This window comes from Aythya ferina, assembly GCF_964211825.1.
Source record: "Aythya ferina genome assembly, chromosome: 13".
In the NCBI taxonomy this organism is placed as follows: domain Eukaryota; kingdom Metazoa; phylum Chordata; class Aves; order Anseriformes; family Anatidae; genus Aythya; species Aythya ferina.
This window is the reverse complement of record NC_140311.1, coordinates 15,057,089-15,079,223: the sequence shown is the minus strand read 5'-3', so window position 1 is coordinate 15,079,223 and position 22,135 is coordinate 15,057,089. Positions and strand designations below refer to the sequence as shown.

The following is a 22,135-nucleotide window of genomic DNA, read 5'->3' as shown; positions in this document are numbered from 1 at the left end:
CCGGTGGCGGGACGGAGAGATCTTGGGGTTGGGAGGGGGGGGACACTGCATGGAGACCACCAGCGGTGGCACAGGGACACCGGGGACAGCTGGGAGGGTGGCAGGGGGGTCTGTGCTGTGGGGACTCCCACGTCCTGGTGGCGTGGGGACAGCGCAGAGCTCCCGGCGCCGCAGTTTTGGGCAGGAGGCGATGAGTCAGGGCTGCCGGGGGGACGCGGGGGGACGTCCTGAGGGACAGGGTGGGGACCAGACGGCGGCCTCGCGTCACCCGCTCCCCTCCCGGGCGTGGTGACGGCTGGCCCACGAGTGGGCCCCTCGCGGGCTCCGAGCCGAGCCGTGCCAGCCCACGCCGCGCCGAGCCGAACCGTGCCAAAAAGCCTGCGCCCCTCGCGGCGCGCCAAGCCAAGCCGCGCCGGGCCGACCCCCGAGCTGTGCCAAACTGTGCCGAGCCGTGCCAGCGCTCCTTGCGCCACCGGGCAGGGCTGAGCTGGACCGAGCCGTGCTGTGCTGTGCCGAGCCGAGCCAAGCGGCTGCGGGCGGCTCCGAGCCGAGCCGAGCCGGGCGGGGCTGCGCTGCGCTGCGCTCCGCCCCGGCCGGGCGGGCGGGCGGGCGGTGGGAAGGGGGGTCCGGGGGGAGGTTGGGGGGGTGTCATTTCCTCCGCCGTGCCGAGCCGTGCCGAGCCGTGCCGGGATGGGGCGGTAGCGGCCATGGAGCGGGCCGAGGGCCGGCCCGGGGCCGTGCAGTTGGTGCATGTGCAGCTGCAGGGCGGCGCGCCCTGGGGCTTCACGCTGCGGGGGGGGCTGGAGCACGGCGAGCCCCTCATCGTCTCCAAGGTAAGGGGCGAGCGAGGAGGGGGCGGTGTGTTTATGGGGGGGGGGTGTCCGCGTCGTGTCCCTTCCCCCCCCCTTTCCCTGGGGCAAGGAAGGGGCCGGGGGCGGCGGCGGGGGGGTCCCGGGGCGGAGCGCCGGGAGCGGGAGGAAATTCCTCCGGCACATCCGTTGGGCTGGCGGGGGGGCGGCCACCCCCGGCCCCCCCCTCCCCCGGCCCGGCCCCGGGAATGGCGATGCCGGGAGGGGGGCGACCCCCGTGTCCCCGCGGTGCCGCCCCCATCTGGTCCTCGGGATGGGAACTGGGGGGGCCCCGACCCGCTCCGGGACCTCCCCCTCCCCATCCCCGATGCGTCCCGGGGTGGGGGGAACACGGGGCTTGTCCCCCCCCTCTCCCCGCGTCCCTTTCGCATCAGGGCGCGGGGCGCTGCGATGTCCCCCCCGCCACCAGCATCTCCCCGGTGGGAGCCGTGGGGCGAGCCCCCAGTGTCAACCCCCCCAAAACTTTGTCGCGTGTCCCCCCCCCCCCGCACCGAGCGCGCGCCCGGGGCCCTCCCCACCCTGCTCCGGGACGCGGGCAGCGTGGTCTGGCCGGGGGAGCTGGAAAAGTGGCTCCGGTCCCTGCCCTGCGCCCCGGGGGTGTCACCGCGGGGCTGCGAGCTGCCACCGCGCCCGGCTCGGCCCCGAGCTTGGGGAGCCGGGGGGGGCCCTGGGGATGCGTCCTGCCGCTGCTGGGAATAAAGAGAGGGGAGGGGGGTCCTTGCGGTGCCGGCCCCCGCCGCCGCCGCCTCGTGTGCTGTGCAGACAAAGGGGGCTTGTTCCAGCGCTCTGTGCATTCACCGAGGGTCCCCCGGGGCGCCCGCGGCCGGCCGAGGTGCGTGCGTGCTGGCGGCGCAGGGGGGCCCCCGGCCCCATGCCGGAAAAAGGATGGGGAGGGGGGGTCCCGCTGCGAGCCTCCGCCTGGGGTCCCATCCTGCCGTGGGCTTGGCGGAGGGTCCCGGACCCTCTGCGGGCAGGTACGGCTGCGGTGCCACCATTAGGGCCCAGAGTGAACGCCGGGGTTCTGCCAACAGCCGGCACCCCCACCCCACAGCCCGGTGGCTGCGTCGCCCGTGGGGCCCCGAGCCCTGCCCTCGGGGGTGTCGGGGAGCGGCGGGGGCCCCCCCGGCTGTGGGGCTGGCTGCCGCCCAGGCGGGTGCTGCGGGCAGAGCTCGTTCCTCCGCCGGGCAGGGCGGGGAGCCCACGGGCAGGGTGGGCGCCTCTCGGCAGCGTGTCACCCCGCGGGTGGCTTTGGGGTCCGCGCTGAAAGCTCCCGGAGCTGGGGGGGGCAAAGCCCTGCGCCGGGTGTTTTGCCCCCAGACCCTGGGGTGGGAGCTGGGGCAGCATCCTTACGGGGCTGGCAGGGAAGCCCCCATGGGTGCCGGGCACAAAGAGCCCTTGTGCTGCCCGCGCCCGCGGGGGAATCTGCTGGGACGGGACATTTTTCTTCCCCCCCCCCCCCTCCTCTCCCCTCCTCTCCCCGTGCCCTTTCTTTGCTCAGAAACTCATGTGACTGGGGCGGACACCGCAGATCCCTCGCGTCCGCAGCGGGGTGCCCGGGGTGAAGGCACCCCCGGTGCCCCGTTGGGGTATGGAGAAGGGTTGGGGGGGGGTTGGGGGACACTTTTGGGGTGCTGCCCCCCTGACGCCCGTCTCGCTGCCAGGTGGAGGACGGCGGGAAGGCCGCCCTGTCCCGGAGGCTGCAGCCGGGCGACGAGCTGGTGAACATCAGCGGGACCCCCCTGTACGGGTCCCGCCAGGAAGCCCTCATCCTCATCAAGGGCTCCTACCGCACCCTCAAGATGATCGTCCGCAGGTTGGCACCGCCGGGGGGGCTGGGGGGGAGACGGGTGTGTAGGGGGGGGGGTCAGAAACTGCCCCCCGCAGCCCCAGGGATGGCTGACGGGTAGTGTGGGGACGCCCCCCAGCATCCCTCCTTGTCCCCGCGGTGGGGTGGGGAGGTCCCCATCCCGGTGCCGCCGGCTCGCCACCCCCCTCCCTGGGCGGTATTGCCGAGCTCTGCCTTCCTGCCCGCCTGGGGAAGGAAGGGGAGGCAGCGCCAGCCCCCCCTGAGCCCCCCCCTTGCAGCCACTCCGGCGGCTGCCTCGCGGCCGGGCTCCAGCTCCCGCCGCGCCCGGGGGCAAGGGGGGGATCCCGGGCCGTGCCGCTGCCCGGGCGCAGCCTCATCCATGGTGAGTTTGGGGGTGCTGGGGGGGAAAGGACCCTCGTGCCCCCCTCCCCAGCGCCTCGGCTCTCACGCCAAGCCCCGGGGAGCAGCGGGGAGTGGGCGCGCTCTGCCTGCCCCGGGGATGCTGGGGGCGGCGGGTGGCATTTTGGGGGCGCGGGGGGGTGGCATCGCCCCATGGCTCCGCGCGGTGTCACTGTGAGGGGCTGGGGGCACGGGGAGGGGGGCACAGAGGTGTCCCCAGGGTCCCTTCGAAGGGTCCGGTGGCTGAAGCTCCTGGGGGGCTGAACTTGAGCTGGGCCCCGGGGGAGCAGGCGGTGGCCGTGCCCGGGGACGGGGACCCCATACGCTGCGCCCGGGACCCCCTGCAGCCCCCCCCCCGACCCCTCCCGACTTCATTGCTGTCCCCCTCGGGCGGGCTCTGGCCTGGGGTGGGGGGGCCAGGAAGCCCCGTAGGAAGTGACTTCAGCCCCGGTTCCTCGGCCCAGCTTCCTCCCCATTCTTGTCCTCTCCCGCTGTTGCTCTTGGCAAGGAGGAGCGTGCCCGTTCTCCGGCCCCATTCCTGGCACGTGGCCAAGCTCGCCGAAATCCGCCCCGACGCCCCGGCCATGCACTGCCCCCCCGACACCTTCAGCCTCTCCTGGCCCTCGGGCTGTGATGTCAGGTGAGAAAATCGGGGCTGGGGGGTGGTGGTGGTGGTGGTTGGGGGTTAGGGGGTGTGGGGGGGGTCCCCTGTCCGCCCCGAGCCGCCCACGGGTTCGCCGCTGCCCTGCTCGCTGCCGGCAGGAAGGGGTGGTGGCTCCGCTGGAGCCAGCCAGGAGGTGACGAGTCCCGGTGCCACGCATTCCCCGCGTCCCTATGTCCCCCGGGCAGCCCTTCAGCTGCCCTGAACCCGAGGGGGGGGGGGTGTCGGGGGGTGCTCGCTCCCCCTCGGGGACACTGATGGCACCGTGGCGCTGCCAGCAGCGAGCTGTCCCTGCAGTGGAACCCGCTGTCCCGGCACTGCAGCACGGACCGCAGCAGCTCCATCGGGAGCATGGAAAGCCTGGATCAGCCTGGGCAGGCGTACTACGAAGGCACCCCCTCGCCCGTCGAGCACCACAGCAAGCGGGACTCGGCCTACAGCTCCTTCTCCGCCAGCTCCAACACCTCCGACTGCGCCCTCTCCCTCCGCCCCGAGGAAAACGCCGGCCCCGAGGGGCCCTGCAAGCCCCCCGAGGGGCGCTACCTGCAGACGGGCGCCGAGGGGACGGAGCCTCGCCACCCCGCGCGCCACCCCGTGCCCCCCCAGCCCCCCGTGCGCAGGGACAGCCTGCGGGCATCCCCGGCCGGCAGCGGGGCGGATCGGCGCCGCGCATCGGTGCCCACCTCCTCCTTGCACGCCCAGGGGAGGTGGATCTCCGACACCTTCCTGTGCCAGCGGGACAAGGACGCTGAGGCGACCAGCGGGAGGATGCCGGCGGCGTGCCCCCCCAAGGAGCACCTCTCTGCCGACCAGTATTACATGCTGAGCTCCCACCCCGACCGCTGCCTGGGGGACGGCGGGGACCGGCCCTACCCGGAAAACGCGATGCAGCGGGGAGCGGACGCCGGGATGGAGGTGGCGGGTGACACCGCGCTGCTGTCCCCCCTCCAAGGCCACCGGCACAGCGCGCCCGAGCAGCTCCTGGCCTCCCAGCTCCGGGCTCTCCAAGTGAGCGCCGGCAGCGGGCGAGCGTCCCCGGCGTCCCCCGCGCCCGAGGGGCACCGCTGGACCACGTCCCCGCTGCACGCCGAGCACCGCGGGCAGGGCGGGCTGAGCCCGGCGCCCAGCACGGAGGGGCTGGCGGAGGAGAGCCGGGCGGGGGGCCGGCGCGCCGGGGGCCCCCCGAATCGCTCGTCTCACTTTCGGCGCCGCAGCGAGCGCTTCGCCACCAACCTGCGCAACGAGATCCAGCGGCGCAAGGCGCAGCTGCAGAAGAGCCGAGGACCCGGCGCCCAAACCCGGGGCGAGGAGCCGGTGGAGGAGGCGGAGGAGCCGGCCGAGGGCTCGCCGAGCCCCGCGCCCAGCGAGGACGGCAGGAGCTGCTCGGGGGAGTCGCTGCCGGTCCCCGAAGCCGAGCGGGTGGCGCCGAGCCGAGGTCGCTGGCGCTGGTCCCCGGAACGCAAGCTGCAGCCGCAGCGCTCGCCCAGTCCCCGCGAGCACAAGGGCGGCGAGGAAGCCGTCCTCCTGCCCTTCGCCGACCGGCGCCGTTTCTTCGAGGAAAGCAGCCGCCCTGCGCCCACCCGGCACGGCAAGCCCCAAAAACCGCCCGAGCCCGACTCTTTCCAAGCTGCCGAGCACCGCGACGCTCGCCGCGTCTCGGGACCCTACAGCGAGTGCTGCCGGGAGCAGCCGCCCTACTACAAGGTGCTACCAAGGCACGGCGAGCTGGAATACCTGCGGGGCTGCACCTACCCCTACGGCGGCCCCGGCTTGCACGAACCTTGCCACTACTGCGCTGGAGAAATGTGCCCGGCGCTGCTGCCCCGCGGCCATGCCTACCGCTGCCACCCCTGGGCGCGCTGCCCCGACTGCTGCTGCCCGGCCCCGCGGCCCCCGCGGGAGGAGAGCGACGGCTGGGCGCCCCGAAAAGCCTTCGTGCCGGTGAGCGAGCCGCGCTTTTGGGATTTCGGGGGAGCGCTCGGGGGTCACGGCTCACTCACGCCCCGGGCCAGGGGGCCTGGATCCTGCCTTCACGCTGCCTCTGCATCCCCACGCAGGAATTCGCTCCGGAGGAGTGGGAGCCGCCGGCGATCAGCAGGAAGGCCAGCCAGCCCATGGGGTGAGCCCAAATTGGGGCCGGGGGGTGCGTGCTGCCCACGGGGACCCCTGCCCCGTAGCAGCAGGAGGGAGGGAGGGCGGGCTGCTGTGGTTCTGGGGACGTGCCAAGCGTCCCCGTCTGCCGCCGTGCAAAGCGGGCTGGGTGCTGAGGGGTGGGCACGATCGGGGGGTGACTTCCCGGGGGGGGCCGGGTGCCCCCTTTTCTCCCCAGCGAGCTCTCCCACTACAAGCCGGGCTTCCCGAGGCTCGGCCCCTTCCGCCCGTGCTTCGAGAGCGCCGAGCCCGAGTGGCCGCCCTGCTACCGCACCGCGTCCACGCACGACCTCTCGTGGGACGCCGAGCGGCCGCCTCGCTCCCCCGAGCTCCCCCCGGAGCCCCTGCACCGCCCGCTGCGGGGCCGAGCCTTCTCCGAGAGCCACCTCAACCTGGAGCCCGCCAGCCCCCGGGGCCGCAGGGACCTCCTGCGGGCCAAAGCGGAGCCGCCGGGTTTGCCCAAAAAAAAGGGGCCCCCGCCTCCCCGCCCGCCCCCCCCCAACTGGGAGCAGTACCGCTTGCGCCGGGCGTCGCAGCACCCCAAGGAGGGCTCAGGACCCGGCGCGGCCACGGCGCCGTCCCGCAGCATCGCCGAAGCCGTGCGGCAGCGCTCCCGCAGCCTCGCCGCTGAGCCCCCCGGCCGCCCCCGCGGGACCCCGGAGCCAGAGGCCGAGGTTTGCAGGTTGGTGACCTCGGGTGGCTTGGGTGGCTTTGGTCTCATCTCCTTTGGGGGCTGGCACCTCCGTCGCCTGGCTGGGGTGGGACGCGGCGGGTCTCTGGGAGGAAAGGGGGTCCCCGAGCTCTCTCCGTCCCCTCCCTGCGTGTCCCGTGGAGGTGACACCCCCCCACCCAATGCTGTGGGCGTTCACAGGAGCAGGGAAGAGCACCCGATGGCGAAGGACCCCTGGGAGCAGGAGGAGCCCCCCCAAAGGCTCGCCCGCAGCCGGGAGCGGGGTTGGTCCAGCGAGTGCCCCCTGCGCGTCCCCAGCCCTGCGGCCACCCAGGGGGGGCCCTGTCCCCGCAGCCCCGAGGGGCCGAGCACCCGGGGGGGCCGCCCCCAGCCCCGCCGCATGAATTCGGAGGAGCTGCTGTGGGACGTGGTGGGCAGGGACCGCTCCTTGGCTGGCATCTTGGTGGCCCCCCCGGTCACCACCGCCACCGTCATGGGCGAGCTGCTGGCGGCGGGGGACCGGCAGGCGTGGAGGGAGCGGGTCCAGCAGGATTGGCACCCGGAGCCGCAGGACAGGTAGGGCTGGCACCGTGGCACCGTGTCCCCTTCCCCCCGGGGAGGGTCATCGCGTGGGGACCACGGTGTCCCCAGCACCTTGCTCCCCGCAGGCAGGGCTTCGAGCCCATCTCGCCGCCCCCCGGGGCTACCGGCAGCTCCCCCTCCTACGCGGCGTATTACGGCAAAGCCGAGCTGCTCGGCAAGAGGAAGGAGCTGCCGGAGGTGGCGGAGGGGAGCTCGGAGGAGGAGGAGGAGGAGGAGGAGGTGGATCGTGAGCTGGTGGAGAAGAAGGTGAAGAAGGGGATGGGGGTGCCAAGCGGAGAGCGCGGGCTGTCTGCGCGGGGACGGCGGCTGCGCTGCTCATCCGTGCCAGGGTGGTGGCTGCGACTGCACCCCAGGTTCCCCCCCCCCAAAAGCATCTCCCCCGTCCCTCCCGCAGCTGCAGCTGGTGGAGAGCCTGAGCCGCAAGCTGGCGGTGCTGCGGGAGGCGCAGCGGGGGCTGCAGGAGGACATCAGCGCCAACGGGGCGCTGGGCGAGGAGGTGGCCGCCCAGCTGCAGGCCCTCTGCACGCCGGGCGAGTTCGACAAGTACCGGCTCTTCGTGGGCGACCTGGACAAGGTGGTCAACCTGCTGCTGTCCCTCTCCGGCCGCCTGGCTCGGGTGGAGAACGCGCTGAGCGGGCTGGGGCCCCACGCCGCCGCCGAGGACGAGGTGGGCAGCCGGGGGGGGGGGGAGAAAAAATTTTGGGGAGGGGGGGGACGGGCGCACGGCGGGGCTCGGCGAACCCCCTGTCTGCTCGCAGCTGGCCCTGCGGGAGAAGCAGCGGCTGCTGGCGGCGCAGCTGGAGGACGCCAAGGAGCTGCGGGAGCACGTGGGGCGGCGCGAGGAGGCGGTGGGCGCCATGGTGGCGCGCTACCTGCCCCCCGAGCAGCTGCAGGACTACCGGCACTTCGTCAAGATGAAGTCGGCGCTCACGGCCGAGCAGCGCGAGCTGGAGGAGAAGATCAAGCTGGGCCAGGAGCAGCTGCGCTGCCTGCGCGAGAGCCTCGGCCAGGCACCCACGGGGCACTAGCCCGGCCCTCCCAGGCTGCCTTTTGTGTTTTTTTTTCTTTTTCTTTTTTCTTTTTTTTTTTTTTAATTTATTTTGCAGGTCTATCGAAGCAGGGGGGTGCCCGCGGGTGTCGCCCCTCTCTGCCCGTGCCACCACGTGCCTTAGAACCCAATGGATGCCGCGGTGCCTAAAGGGTTAAACCCTCCGCACGCCCCCCCCCCCCCTCCCCAACGCCCCATCCGTCTGTCCGTGTCCGTGTCCGTCTGTCCAGAGGCAGAGGAATGTGCAGGCCCCCAGCCTCCTCTTCCTCCCCATTGTGTCGGGAACAATGGCCCCGCTCCCTCCGTCCTTGACCCCGCTCCCCGTCGCCGCGTCCCCGTGGCCCGTGGGGACACCGGGGGTGGCACAAGGGGCACCCAGCCCTCGGCTCCCCGCGCTGGGGAGGGGGGGACAAAACCACCCCAAGGCCAAACCGGGGCGCCTGTCCCCAAATCTGTCAGTGCTGCAGTGTCCCCAAGGTAGCACTTAGCCCCCCCCGCCCCGCCGCCGTCCGTCCCTCTGTCCCTGCCGGCCGGACAGACGGCTGCCTCCACGCTGATTTTGCACAGGGGTCTGGCAGCAGCAGGTGCCTTTTTTGTGTGTTTTTTGTGTTTTTTTTTTCGGGGGGTGGGGGGACGATGACAAGGACATTTTGGGGACCCGAGCGCGGGGCCACCGCTAGGACCAAAGAGTGGGTGCCCTCCGGGGAAGGGGGGGGCACAGGGGGGACACACACACGGTGACCTCGTGCCTTTCACACACTAAAGGAGCAGCAGCAGCTGCACAACTGGCCCGGCCGTGTCCGCCTGCTTTGTCACTTGGTGTCCCCAAATGTCCCCACGGCGGGGGGGTGGGGGGGTCCCGGTGCCACCAGCACAGCCACAGGGGGCTGGGATCTGCGCTGTGAGGGCAGGGCCGGCCGCTGGGTGGCACCCGCGGGTGGGGGCGTGTGGGGGGGGGGGGACACGGGGAGGGGGTGTGCGCGCGTGGGGGTGCGCGGGGGAGCCCCCGGCGTGGGTCCGTGCACACGCGTGGGAGCCCGGAGACGCGTGGATGCGCACGGGGGGACCCGCGTGGGTGCGCGCACACGCGTGGCGGCGACCATTCCCACGGGGAGGGGGCACACGCGTGTCACGGGGACCCGGGAGGCGTGGGGGGGGGGGAGGGTCTGCTGCCTGTCCGTCTGTCTGCCCGTCCGTCCGTCCATCCGTCCCCACCGCGGGGACCTCGCCACCCGCGGCTCCCCACGCCAAGCCCCTTTCCTTGCGCACCCCCCCCACCACCACCACCACCACGCCGCGCGCGCGTCCGTGGGCACAGCCCCGCGCGTGCACGCGCCCGCGCCCCCCGGCGCCGCCGCGCGCGCTCGCCCCGTGCCCGTGCACGCCCGTGCACGCGTGGGCGGATGCAAAAAAAAAAAAAAATAAAAAAAAAAAAAAAGGGGCTGGGTGGGTGGGTGGGGAGGGAGGGGAAAGAGGGGAGGGGGGCGGTGCGTGCGCTCACCTGTGCCGGGGGAGCGCCCGGCGTGCCCGCGCACGCGTGGGTTGCGCGCCCGCGGACACGCGCGGGGGCTCCCGCGCGCACGTGGGCGGCGCGCACACGCATGTGCACGGCGGCGGCGCGTGTGCTCGCCTCCCCCCCACCCCCCCCTCTCCGCCGCCCCCCCCCCCCCCCCACATCACCACCACCTCCACCACCACCACCCGGCCCCGTGCACGCGTGCTCGGGGCCGTGCGTGGGCCGCCCGTGCCGCAGCAGCAGCAGCAGCAGCCGGAGCAGGCTGGGGCTTGCGGCGCAGGGGCAGGGCCGGGGCTGCTTTGCAGAGGCCGGGGGGGGGGGCGGGAGGGGGTGGGGGGGGGCGCACGGGGCTGGGGGGGGGGCGCGCAGCGACCTTGCACCGGCAGCGGCGGCGGCGGCGCGGGGCTGCAAAGGTGCGTGCCCAGGGGTATTTTTAATTATTTTTTTTTTTTTTTTTTTTTTTTTGGGGGGGGGTGGGGGGGTGGGATGCGCGGCCACACGCTCGGGGAGGGGGTGGTGGTGGCGTGGGGGGGGTTGTGCATGGGGTGTGTGTGGGGGGGGAGACGGCAATGCGGTGCCGCCGGGTTGCTCGCCCCCAGCCCCCCCCCCCGCCCCCAATAAAAAAATGAGCAACCCACGCTTGTTGCTGCATGGGGAGGAGGCAGCGCCGGTGCTGGGGGTTGGGGAAAGGTGGGGGGGCTCCCAAATGGGTGCCCCCCTCCCCTCCCCGGCCCTGCTGCACTCCCCTCGGCCCGCAGCGCTGCCAGGTAGGTGCCCCCCCCACCCCCTGCATGCGGGGCCCCCCGCCCTATCCCACCCCACAGCGCCCTGGGGATGCTCCCATCCCTTCCCAAAGCCCCCACCTTTCCCCAGCAGCACCCTGGGGAAGGGCACCCATGGGTGGGGGCAGCGCGGGCAGGGGGTGGCCGTGGCCCATGGTAAGCGGGGGGGGCGGGGGGGGAGCCAGGTAGGGCGAGAAAGAGTTGGGACAGCAAGAAAAATAAAAGGCAAAGCTCACGGCGTGTGCGCGGCGGGGTGGGGGGGGGGGGAGGCTCCGCGCCCCCAATTTCTGGGTTCTCCTTGTCCCGGCAGGGCTGAAACCCCCCCGGGGCGAGAGAAGATGGCCGAGAAGGTGGTGGCCGGGGACCTGTTCCTGCGGCAGGCGCGGGAATCGGTGTCGTCCCTGGACTCGGACAAGCTGTCCCCCGTGTCCCCCGAGGCGGGCGGCGAGGAGTCGTCGGACAGCGAGGGCGAGCAGGAGGGCAGCACCCACAAACTGATCCGCAAGGTGTCCACCTCCGGGCAGATGCGCAGCAAGGTGAGGGGCACGGGGACCCCCCCCCCAGCCGCTGCCCCTTCCTCGCCACAACCCCCCAACCTTCGTGGTTTTGCTTTTTTTTTTTTTCATATTTTTGTATTTTTTTTTTTATTCCTTCCCCTCCCAGCCGTTTTCTCGGGGTTGGCGGCGCGTGCGTGTGGGTAGGGCCCTACAAAAATACGGGGCGCTGCCGTGGGCGCGGGGACATTTGGGATGCCCAAACCCGTGGGTTCAGGCTTTGGGGGGGGGGGGCTCGGAGCCCTCGGTGCCATTCGGGGACCGCCGGCCCCTCGCTGTGCTGTGCCTGGGGGTGCCGGGGGGGGGCTCACCCCAAAGCCAGAGGGGACGGGCAATGTCCCCACGTCCCCCAGGCCGGGTGTCTGCGCCTGTCCTCTCGGCCACATCCTGCCCGGTGCGGTGATGAGCCGTGCAGGAGGCGATGCTGGGGGCAGACAGCAGGCGGGATGCACGTGTGCCGGCCGAGGCGGCCTCTGTGCACCCGTATGGGGGGGGGGCAGCACCCCGCAGACACGGGGCTGGTGCTTAATTAAGCAGGAGGTTAATGAAGAAGGGGGAGCCCGGTGGTAGGGTTCCCGAGAGATGCCCGGCTCGGTCACGAAGAGGGGGGACCTATTTTTGGGGCGTCCTCGGCTCTACTCCTGGCCGCTGCTGGCAATTGGGGTCTGCAGCCACCTGCTGAGTTTTGGGGCCCCCACCCCACTGTCTGGGGGGGGCGAGCGTGCCCCCCTCCCCTCCTCCCCCATATCACGGTGCGGGGACAGGGCAGGGCGCGCACCCCATCCCCACCTCCGCTGCGTCCTCCTCTCTCAGCGTGCGCCCCAAAAGCCATCCTGCCCCCCACCCCCGAGCGCCCCCGTCCCTCTCCATCCGTCACGCCCCCCCCGTACCCCCACACCTCCCGCTCACCGTTCTGCGGGCTGTAATTGCCGGGGCGCCCCGCGGGGCGCTTTGTGCCGGCCCCGGTGCGGAGGCGGCGAGGCCATTGTGCTCGGTGACAATGACAGCTGCCAGGCGCAGGTGCCCCTGCAGGGCTGAATGGCCCCAGGACGGGTGGGGGGCCTCGCTGCCGCCCCCTCTTCCTCCTCTTCCTCCTCTTCCTCCTCCTCCTCGCTGTGGCCGGGGACTGCTGGTTCCAAGCGCCGGAGCTGAAAGGGGGCTGCGGGCAGCGGTGGGGACCATGGGGTGGGAGCGTCCCTGTGGGGTGAGCACCCCCGTGGTTTTGGGGGTTGCGTTCCCGCAGCCCCAAATTCCTGCTGCTGGGGTGCGCCGCAGGTGCTCGGTGGGGCCGGGGGGGTCCCCCTGTGTGCAGCATCCCCCCGTGGGGCACCCCGACAGCGAGTGGTCCTGTTCCTGGCCGGAGGCGTCCTGCAGGACCCGAGTGTGCCCAGCAGGGCCCCAGCCGTGCCCGTGGGGGTCGGGTGCTGGTGTCGGGCGATGGGGAGGGTGGGATCCCGGCCGCTGGAAGAGGGCGGTGAGGAAGGACCCGTGGGGCCAGCCCAGCCTGCGTGCTCTGAGGTCCCCTGTACGTTTTGGGGTCCACTGCATGCATTGGGGACCCCTTGTGTGCTCTTAGGTCCCCTGTGCACTTTGGGGTCCCCTGTATTGTTTGGGGATCCCCTGCAGGCCTTGGGGTCTCCTGCAGGCCTTGGGGTCCTCCTTCATGCTCTGAGGTCCCTGCTGCGTGCTCAGCTGTCCCCGGCACACTTTGGGGTCCCCCGCTGTGCTTCGGGGTCCTCTCCCAGGCTGAGAGGTCTCCTTCATCACTCAGGGTCCCCCTGTGCGCTTCGGGATCCCCATGCGTGCTTTGGGGTCCCCCTGCACGCCCCGAGATCCCTGCATACCCTGAGGTCCCTGCGTGCTTTGGGACCCCCCCGGGGGTCTCCCAAGCCCACATGCCCACCGGCCACCCGGCACGGCCGTCACCCCAGAGCCCCGCGCGGTGCCACCAAAGCCCCAAAGTGGGGCCGTGGCGAGGGGACTGGGCCCTGCCTGGTGGCACGGGCGGGGAGGGCGCAGCGCCTGGGCGGCGGAGATAGCCCCGGTGGCACCGGCCGGATGTTTGTGAGGTTTCTCAGCCGCGCTGCCCTCGCCTCGCTCACACTTTCCGTTGTGCACGCGCTGCGGCCCCGACCCCCCGGCAATCCTGCAGCCCCTCCACCCCCACCTCGTGTTCCTGCGTGCCGGCGTTGGGGCCGCAACCTTGCAAAGGTCCCCGCGGCACGGGGTTTGGGGAGGGGGCCGAGCTCCTGCCCTTGCAGCAGGACCCGTCCTGGGGGGCACGCGGCTGCAGCCGAGCCCGGAAGAGCCCCGGCACGCTGCAGAGCCCGATAACGGCTTGCAGCCGACCGCAGCCCGCGGCTCGCACCCCGACCCTGCTGCCTCTGGGGGGAACGAGGCCGGTGCCTGCCCCATGGGCCGGAGCGGGGACGATGCCCGCGAGATGCAGGTTGGTGGGTCCCAGCCCCCCCTCTCCGCCTCCTCCTCCTCCTCCTCCTCTTGGCGCTTCTTGCTCCGAGCGGGGAGGTTTTTTTGGGGGAGAAAGCGCTTGCTTGCTTGCGTCCTGCACAACCCTTGCGCTGCCAGAATTTTTGGTGCCCAGGGAGGGGGACAGGGGGCCTCCAGGCTGCGGTGCTGGCACCTGCCTGTTCAGATCGTGCCGCCCGCCTGGCCCCCAGCCAGGCAGAGCCGGGCTGCGGCGCTGGCTGTGACCCCGCTGCGCCAGCACCGAGCCGCTGGCACCCACCCGGTGTCCCCTGGCTCCTTGGCACCGGGAGCTCCTGCTCCTCGCCATCGGGAGCCCCCCCAGCTCCCCCAGCTCATCCTCATGCCCCCCCGTCCCCCTGTCCCCGTGGGCATCACCACGGTGGCCACCCTGCAGCCCTAAGGGGGGCGCTGGGTGCTGATGTCCCTGCGGTCCCTGCAGAAGAGCGTGAAGGAGGGGCTGCTGCTGAAACAGACGAGCTCCTTCCAGAGGTGGAAGAGGAGGTACTTCAAGCTGCGGGGCAGGACGCTTTATTACGCCAAGGATGCTAAGGTAGGCGGGGGGGGGGCCTCCCGAGCCCCCCGCCGAGCTCCCCCCGGGGGGGCTGGAGCCTGCAAGCTCAGCAGCGAGCGGCGCTTTGCCCCTGCAGTCCCTGATTTTCGACGAGGTGGACCTGTCCGACGCCAGCGTGGCCGAGAGCAGCACCAAGAACATCAACAACAGCTTCACGGTGAGGGCCGGGGGCTCTCCGCGGGGCCCCCCTCCCCGCGCTGCTGGTGCTGGAGGTGGCACCGATGTGCTGTGTGCTGGGGGGGGGTTCCAAGGGGCTGGCTCGCCGTGGGGTGGCCCTACAAGGGGTGGTGGGGTGTGTGGGGTCCGTGGCTCGCTGCAGGTGATCACGCCTTTCCGGAAGCTCATCCTGTGCGCCGAGAACCGCAAGGAGATGGAGGACTGGATCGGTGCCCTCAAATCCGTCCAGAAGTGGGAGATCCACGAGGTGGGACAGCCGTGGGCACGTGGGGTGGAGAGCCCCGAGGCTGGGGTCCCTCGGGGGCAGGCCGGGGGCTCAAAGGGGGGGGTCCTGAGGGTGCTGACGGAGCCGGCCGTGCCCCGCAGGCCACGCAGTTCAACATGGAGCACTTCTCGGGCATGCACAACTGGTACGCCTGCTCCCACGCCAGGCCCACCTTCTGCAACGTCTGCCGTGAAGCCCTCTCGGGGGTCACCTCCCACGGCCTCTCCTGCGAAGGTCAGCACCCGGGGGGGGGTTGATGTGGGGCGATGCCCGCGGCCGTGGGGCTGGGGACCGTCCTCACTCTTCCTCCTCTTCCTTCCAAGTGTGCAAGTTCAAGGCCCACAAGCGCTGCGCCGTCCGGGCCACCAACAACTGCAAGTGGACCACGCTGGCCTCCATCGGCACGGAAATCATCGAGGACGAGGACGGGGTGAGCCCGCGGGGGGGCCCTGGCGGCACGGCCACCTCCCCCGGGTGGTGAGGGTGCCGGGAGGTGACGCCGGCTGTCCCGAGGTGGGGGGACACCCCTGCGCCGTGGTGGCACGCGGGTGACACCCGCACCCTCTCCGCAGGTGGCCATGCCCCACCAGTGGCTGGAGGGCAACCTGCCGGTCAGCGCGCGCTGCGCCGTCTGCGACCGCGCCTGCGGCAGCGTCCGGAGGCTGCAGGACTGGAGGTGCCTCTGGTGCAAAGCCATCGTAAGGATCTGTGTCCCTCTCCCCCCAAAAAACCTTCCCCTGGGGCTCAGCTGAGGCTGGCGGCGTTGGCGTCGTGTTCTCCAGCGCGAGCGTCCCCATGTCCCCCAGGTCCACAGCGCCTGCAAGGAGCTCTTCGGCAAGAGGTGCCCCCTGGGCCAGTACAAGGTGTCCATCATCCCGCCGACCGCCCTGAACAGCATCGATTCGGATGGTGAGCGGGGCAGGGGACGGGGCTGTGGTGGCACCGCGCCCGTCGCCTCCCGGCACGCTGAGGGGGCATCAGTAGGTTCCAGAGTGAACGTCACCCGCAGACGTTCCCTCCCCGCTCCCCGCACCCTTCTCCGGAGGGGCCCAGCTGGCCTCCGCCGAGCGAAATCTGTTCCTCTCCTCCGGATATTTCTTCTCTTGTTCTTTAATGATTTCCACCGCTCCGCTCAGCCGGTGGCTCATCTGCTGCTCGTTACTCATCGGGATGCTGTCAGGGCAACCATCACGCGGCTTCTCCTCCCTCTCCAGAGCCGTGCCCGTTCCCTCCATCCAGCCCGGGGACCGGGGTGGCCGAGGTGTCCCCGAGCCGGCTGCGGGCCAGCTCTTATCGATCCTCCCGCCTCGGGCACATTTCATTCCCTGTCTCATTCCTCTAAAAGCACGCCGCCGCCTGCCAAGCCTCCCCGGGTGGCTGCGTCATCTGCACCCACCCGCCCGCCAGGTTGGCAGAGCTGGGCGAGATCCTGCAGCCTCCGGGGGCGGCGGGTCCCTGGGGGGCTCCGGGTGCCACCGGGGCGGAATGGGGATCCCCCCGTGGTCCCCCAAAAGCAGCCCCCCGCGTGCCACCCCTGCTGCCCCCCGCGGAGGGGCGGGCTGGGCACAGGAGCCGGCTCCGTGGCTCACTGGGTGCCCGCGGGGGCAGCGATGGGGAGGGAACCAGGCTCGGCTCTGCCCTTTGTGCTGGCCTGGCACAGCCTTGCCTGTCCCTGTCCCTGTCCCTGTCCCTGTCACATCCTCTTCCCCTTCAGTGTCTCCATTCCCATCCACAACCTCATTCCTTCCCGTTCCCCATCTCCATCCCCGTTTCTATCTCCATCCCTTCCCCACCCGTCTCCCATCCCGTTCCTTTCCCTGTCTCCATCCCCTCTCCATCCCCATCCCATCCCATTTTCCTCCCACCTCCATGCCCTTCCCCATCTCCACCCCCTCCCCTTCAACTTCTCCTTCCTTACCCCTCCCACATCCTCGCCTCCATCCCCATCTCTTCCCCTCCGTCCCCTGCCACCCCCGGCCACCCTCCAGGCCAGGCACGGGGTCGGGGGCTCCAGAAGTGCCTCCTTCCTTGGGGACAGGGACAGGGCTCACTCCCGTGGGCTCCCTGCAGGTTTCTGGAAGGCCACCTGCCCCTCCACCTGCTCCAGCCCTCTCCTGGCCTTCGTCAACTCCAAGAGCGGCGACAACCAAGGCGTCAAATTCCTGCGCAAGTTCAAGCAGTTCCTCAACCCGGCCCAGGTCTTCGACCTCATGAACGGGGGCCCGCACCTGGGGTGAGCGCCGGCGCAGGGGGTGGCACCGCGGGGAGCCCGGCGGGACCCCCCCCCCCAGCGCCCTCCCTCCTCCTCCTCCTGCCCTCCTGCTCCCCGCAGGCTGCGCCTCTTCCAGAAGTTCTCCACCTTCCGCATCCTGGTGTGCGGCGGCGACGGCAGCGTGGGCTGGGTGCTCTCTGAAATCGACGCCCTGGGGCTGCACAAGCAAGTGAGCCCCCCCCCCCCACCTCCCTCCCACCCTCCCACCACCACCGTTCCCGTCCTCATTTCCCCCAGGGGGACCGCCACCCGCAGCACCCAAGGGTGCTCGGGGTGGGCGCAGGGGCTGAGCCCCCCGTCCCCGTCCCCGTCCCGCAGTGCCAGCTGGGCGTCCTGCCCCTGGGCACCGGCAACGACCTGGCGCGGGTGCTGGGCTGGGGCAGCCTCTGTGACGATGACACCCAGCTGCTGCAGATCCTGGAGAAGCTGGAGAGGGCCACCACCAAGATGCTGGACCGGTGAGGGACGGGGTGCGGGGTGGGGGAGGTCTCGGCTCGCCCCCCCGGGATGGGGTTTCGCCCTGGGGTGACGCAGGCATCCGCGGTCTCTCTGCTCGGCAGGTGGAGTGTGATGACCTACGAGGCCCCCAAGCAGTCCCCAGCGGCCCTGAAGGAGGAGGAGGACGGGGACTCCAACATCCAGGTGGGCACCTTTGGGGACGGGGGGCTTTGGGGGGGATGTAGGGAATGAGGCAGCAGCACGAGGTGAGCGTGGCGGGGCTCAGCCTGGCAACGTGTCCTCGTCCCTGTGCCAAAAGGGGGGGGCATGGTGGTCAGACGAGGCCGTGTCCTGGCTCGGGGACACCCCCCCAGGTGTCCCAGCCCGCGCTGTCCCCTGCCAGGCCCAGATCTCCCACTACGCTGACTCCGTCGCCTTCCACCTGGCCAAGATCCTGGAGTCGGACAAGCACTCGGTGGTGATCTCCTCGGCCAAGTAAGGGGGAGCTGGGGGTGACGGGGGTGACGGGGCCGGGGGAGCCGAGCCCCCCAGCGCTGCTGAGCACCCCCTGAGGACCAGGCCATGCCCTGGCCGGTCCCATTCCCCCTCCCAAATGCCGCTTCCCTGGGCAGGTTCCTCTGCGGCACCGTCAATGATTTCGTGGCCGAGGTCGGCCGGGCGTACAAGAGAGCGACCGAGAACAAGCAGGAGGCCGAGCTGATGGCGAGGAAGGTGAGGGAGGGGGGAATTTGGGGAATTTGGGGTGCGTGTCCGGGGGTACAGCCCCGGGAGGGCTGGGGACCTGGCGGAGACGTGCGTGCCACAGGGGTGCATGGACACTTGGGGTGCCCGAGCTCTTGGGGTGCACAGACACTTGGGGTGCTCAGGACCCTGGGGTGCCCCCATCCAGCGCACGGTGTCCCGGGGGCATTTGGGGTGCCCGAGCATTTGGGGTGAGCCTGTGGGCGCCCCGCAGTGCGCCATGCTGAACGAGAAGCTGGACTCGCTGGTGCGGGAGCTGAGCGAGGAGGCTCAGGCCGCCGTGGTCCCCGAGGGGATGCCGCAGGCCGGCCCGGCCGACGCCAAGGAGCTGGAGAAAAGCGGCTTCAACCCCAGCCCCGTGCCCCGCATCTTCAAATCCAAGGAGCAGCTGATGCTGCGGGCCAACAGCCTGAAGAAAGCCCTGCGGCAGATCATCGAGCAGGCGGAGAAAGGTGAGGGGGCGGCGCGGGGGCGGCGAGGGGTCCGTGCCTCAGTTTCCCTAACCGCATCCTCAGCCTGGCGGGGTCCCGGAGGAGCATCAATCCTTCTCCGGGGTGTTTCTCCGGTGCTGGGGGAGGTCCCAAACGCAGTGGGATGGGGAGCAGCTTTTGGGATGTGGGGTGGGTGCCCTGGGCTCGCTGCCAGGCTCCGTGTTTGCACCCAGCTGTGGACGAGCAGAACAAGCAGACCCAAGCCTACCGTGCCAGCGCAGTCCCCAGCAAGAAGGACAGCTCGGAGGAGCTCAACAAGGAGGAGAGGCTCTGTAAGGCGCCGCTGTGGCACACAACACGCCTTTTTTTTTGGGGGGGGGCAACGGGGAGAGCCGTGGGATGGGCTCATTCAGCAGCAACCCCCCCACGGCCAGGCTCCCGGCGGGAGACGGTGACCTCCGCCTCCTCGTCCATCCTCCTGGAGCGCCCGGACACCTTCGGCAGCCTGCAGTTCCCCGAGGAGCCCAGCGTGCTGTGAGTCTGGGGGGGGTCCCGCCGGCCCCCTCCCCGCCGACTCCCCACGGGTTTTGTGCCCCGGGTCCCGGTGCCAGCCCCGCTGTGCCTGCTGCTTTCAGCCACTTCTCGGAGAAATGCGTCATGAACAACTACTTCGGCATCGGGCTGGATGCCAAGATCTCCCTGGAGTTCAACAACAAGCGGGACGAGCACCCCAAGAAGTGCAGGTTGGCTGCGACCCCCCCCCCCCACCCCCCGGGGAAAAAACCACTGGGAGGGACCACTGGGATACTGGGATGCTGGAGGGCACCGCTGGGATGCCAGAGGGGGAGCACCAGGATGCTGGAAGGGGCCACGGGGATGCCAGGAGGGGCTGGTGGTGGGTCAAGGGGGGGGGCTGCTGGCAGCGGGGGGAGCCTGGCGGCCCCGCTCAGCCCCCCCCCTGCACCCCGCAGCAGCCGCACCAAGAACATGATGTGGTACGGGGTGCTGGGCACCAAGGAGCTGCTGCAGCGCACCTACAAGAACCTGGAGCAGCGGGTGCAGCTGGAGGTAGGGAGGCCAGGGGTGGCGTGGGGATGTGGGGAGGGCACGGGGGGTGTCGTGGTGCCCCCCCCTCCCCATAGGCTCAGCCCTCTCTTGGCAGTGCGACGGGGTGCCCATCTCGCTGCCCAGCCTGCAGGGCATCGCCGTGCTCAACATCCCCAGCTACGCCGGGGGCATCAATTTTTGGGGAGGCACCAAGGAGGACAACGTGAGTGCGAGGCGAGGGGAAGAGGGGGGGTGCGCCGTGCCTTTCCGTCAGCCCTGGGGGGGGGGAAGCTGAGCCCAACCTGGTTGTGCTGCCCCCCCTGCAGAACTTCGGAGCCCCCTCGTTCGATGACAAGAAGCTGGAGGTGGTGGCTGTTTTTGGCAGCATCCAGATGGCCGTGTCGCGGGTCATCAACCTGCAGCACCACCGCATCGCCCAGGTAGGGCCGGGGGGGGGCTGTTGGAGGGGTGGTGGTGGTTTTTTGGGGGTGCCGAGCCCGGCGCTGCCGCCGTGCCAGCCCCCACCGTGCGCCCCCGCAGTGCCGCGTGGTGAAGATCACCATCCGCGGGGACGAGGGCGTCCCCGTGCAGGTGGATGGGGAAGCCTGGATCCAGCCCCCCGGCGTCATCAAAATCCAGCACAAGAACCGAGCCCAGATGCTGACCAGGGACCGGGTGAGCCTCACGTGCCGGGATACTGATTTGGGGGGCTCCGGGGCTCCGTGGGGATGGTGACAACCTCCTGGCCCCCACTTTTAGGCGTTTGAAAGCACCCTCAAGTCCTGGGAGGACAAGCAGAAGGGGGAGAGCTACCGCGCGGCGGCGCGGCCGCGGCTCAGCTCGCAGCAGTCCATGGAGTACCTGACGGAGGAGGAGAGCAGCCTCCTGCAGCAGCTCTCGCGGGCGGCCGAGAGCCTCATCGCCAGGTCAGCCTGGGGGCCGAGGGGGTGGTGGTGGTGGTGGTTTTTGGGTGGGGGGGGGGCAGCCCTGCTCCATCCCGACCCCTCCCCGCAGGATCCACGAGGCGGCCAAGGCGCACAAGGCGGTGGAGCAGGAGCTGGCCCACGCCGTCAACACCAGCGCCCTGGCGCTGAGCGAGGCGCTCTCCAACAAGGCTGCCGGCGCCGCCGAGGTGAGCAGGAGGGGGCTGGGGGGGTGTTGTGCCCCCCAACTCGATGCCCACCACCCCCCCGCTGCCCCTCTCTCCGCCCCAGTTTCTCAGCAGGAACGCGGCCGTGGAGGTGGTGCTGAGCATCAAGGCGCTCTACGCCGAGACCAGGGCGTTCCTGGAAGGGAAGGCGGTGAGTGAGGGGCCGGGGACCCCCCCGAGCCCCCCGGCTGGTGGCAGCGGGGCTGGGGACGGTCCCTGTCCCCCGCAGCTGGACTCGCCCCAGGAGGAGGAGGCGCTGCAGGGCCCCCTGAGCGCGCTGGGCCAGGAGCTGCAGCGGCTGCTGGACGTGCACTGGCTGGTGCCCATCGCCCACCCTGCAGAGGAGGTTTGAGAAATTGGGGCTGGGGGGGCGGTGGGCGATAAGGGGGGGGCTGCAGGAGCGTGCTCAGCCCCAGCTCTTGCAGGAGAGCGGCGGCAGCGCCAACAAGGGCAGCTTCAAGCTTCGCCTCAACATCCCCAAGCCCAGGAAGGACAAGGCGCAGAAGCAGAAGGCCAACAGCGCGCTGCCGGGTGAGGAGGGGCCGTGGCTACCTGCTGACCCCCCCCCAGCAGCCCCACAAGGGGTTGGGGCGCATCCCTTTTGTATTTCCATCACCAAGGCACCCTTTGGGGGTGATTTTTCTCCTGGTAGCCCTGCAGAGCCACCCCGCTCTGTGGCGATGCTCAGCCCCTGGGTGGTTTTGGCGAAGGGGAGGCGTTTGGGTGCACCAAACCCCCTCCAACCTGGGGAACGGGGGGGGGGTGCTGCCTGCCCCCCCTGTTCTACCTCTCTGGGTTTCCTCCCCGCCAGCGGACAAGTGGGGCGCCGAGGAGGTGGCTGCGTGGCTGGAAGCGCTGGGTTTGGGGGAGTACAGAGACATTTTCATCCGGCACGACATCCAGGGCTCCGAGCTGATCCTGCTGGAGAGGAGAGACCTGAAGGTACCGCTCCTCTCCCCCCACCCGGCTCCGGGGAGCATCCCTCGAGCCCCTCAGCTCCCTTTTATTATCCCCCCCACCCCCAGGACCTGGGCATCACCAAAGTCGGCCACATGAAGAGGATCCTGCAGGCCATCAAGGAGCTCAGCAACCCGCCCTAGGCTGGCGGCAGCACCGGGGGGGTGCTGGGACCCCGCTGCCTCCTGTGTGTGTGTGTGTGGAGCCCCCCCGCTTGCCTTGCTTTGTCTGTTCGTCCCCCAGCACCCCTGGAGCCGCTGCTTCTCGCCGAGCCCGCGGGGCTGGAGGCACCGGAGCAGAGATTTGGTCCCTGCCAGCAACCGGGGTGGCGGGGTCACTACAGGAGCCAGGGAGCTGGGCTGCAGTGTGGGGCCAAAGCAAAGATTTCCCCCCCCCAGAAAAAAAATTCCCTTTCCCCCAGTGGGTATTTAAGCTGTGTAAATATTTGGAGAAGAGATATTTATTGCTGCTGCTGGCGTGGTGTCATTGCTTCAGGGAAGGAGAGGGGGGGAGCGGGA

The 22,135-nt window shown here is 70.9% G+C and overlaps 2 protein-coding genes across 11 annotated transcripts; both read left to right on the top strand.

Moving 5' to 3' along the window:
- The first annotated feature begins 669 nt into the window (after positions 1 to 669).
- Positions 670 to 8,998, top strand: SHROOM4 (shroom family member 4). 9 transcript variants are annotated; one of them, XM_084534892.1, is made up of 10 exons: positions 670 to 833; positions 2,531 to 2,682; positions 3,587 to 3,715; positions 4,018 to 5,677; positions 5,794 to 5,855; positions 6,066 to 6,569; positions 6,759 to 7,133; positions 7,226 to 7,406; positions 7,555 to 7,827; positions 7,919 to 8,998. In XM_084534892.1, exons 1-10 carry the CDS (start codon positions 708 to 710, stop codon positions 8,186 to 8,188), a joined length of 3,732 nt encoding a protein of 1,243 aa, XP_084391018.1. In that variant the 5' UTR covers positions 670 to 707; the 3' UTR covers positions 8,189 to 8,998. The 9 variants fall into 9 exon arrangements, with proteins under 9 accessions (XP_084391018.1, XP_084391017.1, XP_084391019.1 ...); XM_084534891.1 differs by having other exon boundaries at positions 4,015 to 5,677; XM_084534893.1 differs by having other exon boundaries at positions 3,584 to 3,715; positions 4,060 to 5,677.
- A 1,086-nt stretch (positions 8,999 to 10,084) lies between these two features.
- Positions 10,085 to 22,087, top strand: LOC311444079 (diacylglycerol kinase delta-like). 2 transcript variants are annotated; one of them, XM_084534878.1, is made up of 30 exons: positions 10,085 to 10,137; positions 10,817 to 11,042; positions 13,987 to 14,097; positions 14,195 to 14,275; positions 14,438 to 14,542; positions 14,662 to 14,794; positions 14,884 to 14,990; positions 15,133 to 15,258; positions 15,367 to 15,469; positions 16,631 to 16,793; positions 16,893 to 17,001; positions 17,151 to 17,290; positions 17,393 to 17,474; positions 17,674 to 17,765; positions 17,903 to 18,002; positions 18,247 to 18,484; positions 18,697 to 18,795; positions 18,898 to 18,997; positions 19,099 to 19,206; positions 19,435 to 19,531; positions 19,626 to 19,733; positions 19,837 to 19,950; positions 20,051 to 20,185; positions 20,270 to 20,436; positions 20,525 to 20,642; positions 20,725 to 20,811; positions 20,890 to 21,006; positions 21,086 to 21,191; positions 21,472 to 21,602; positions 21,686 to 22,087. In XM_084534878.1, exons 2-30 carry the CDS (start codon positions 10,845 to 10,847, stop codon positions 21,758 to 21,760), a joined length of 3,450 nt encoding a protein of 1,149 aa, XP_084391004.1. In that variant the 5' UTR covers positions 10,085 to 10,137; positions 10,817 to 10,844; the 3' UTR covers positions 21,761 to 22,087. The 2 variants fall into 2 exon arrangements, with proteins under 2 accessions (XP_084391004.1, XP_084391003.1); XM_084534877.1 differs by having other exon boundaries at positions 20,725 to 21,006.
- The last annotated feature ends 48 nt before the right edge of the window (positions 22,088 to 22,135 follow it).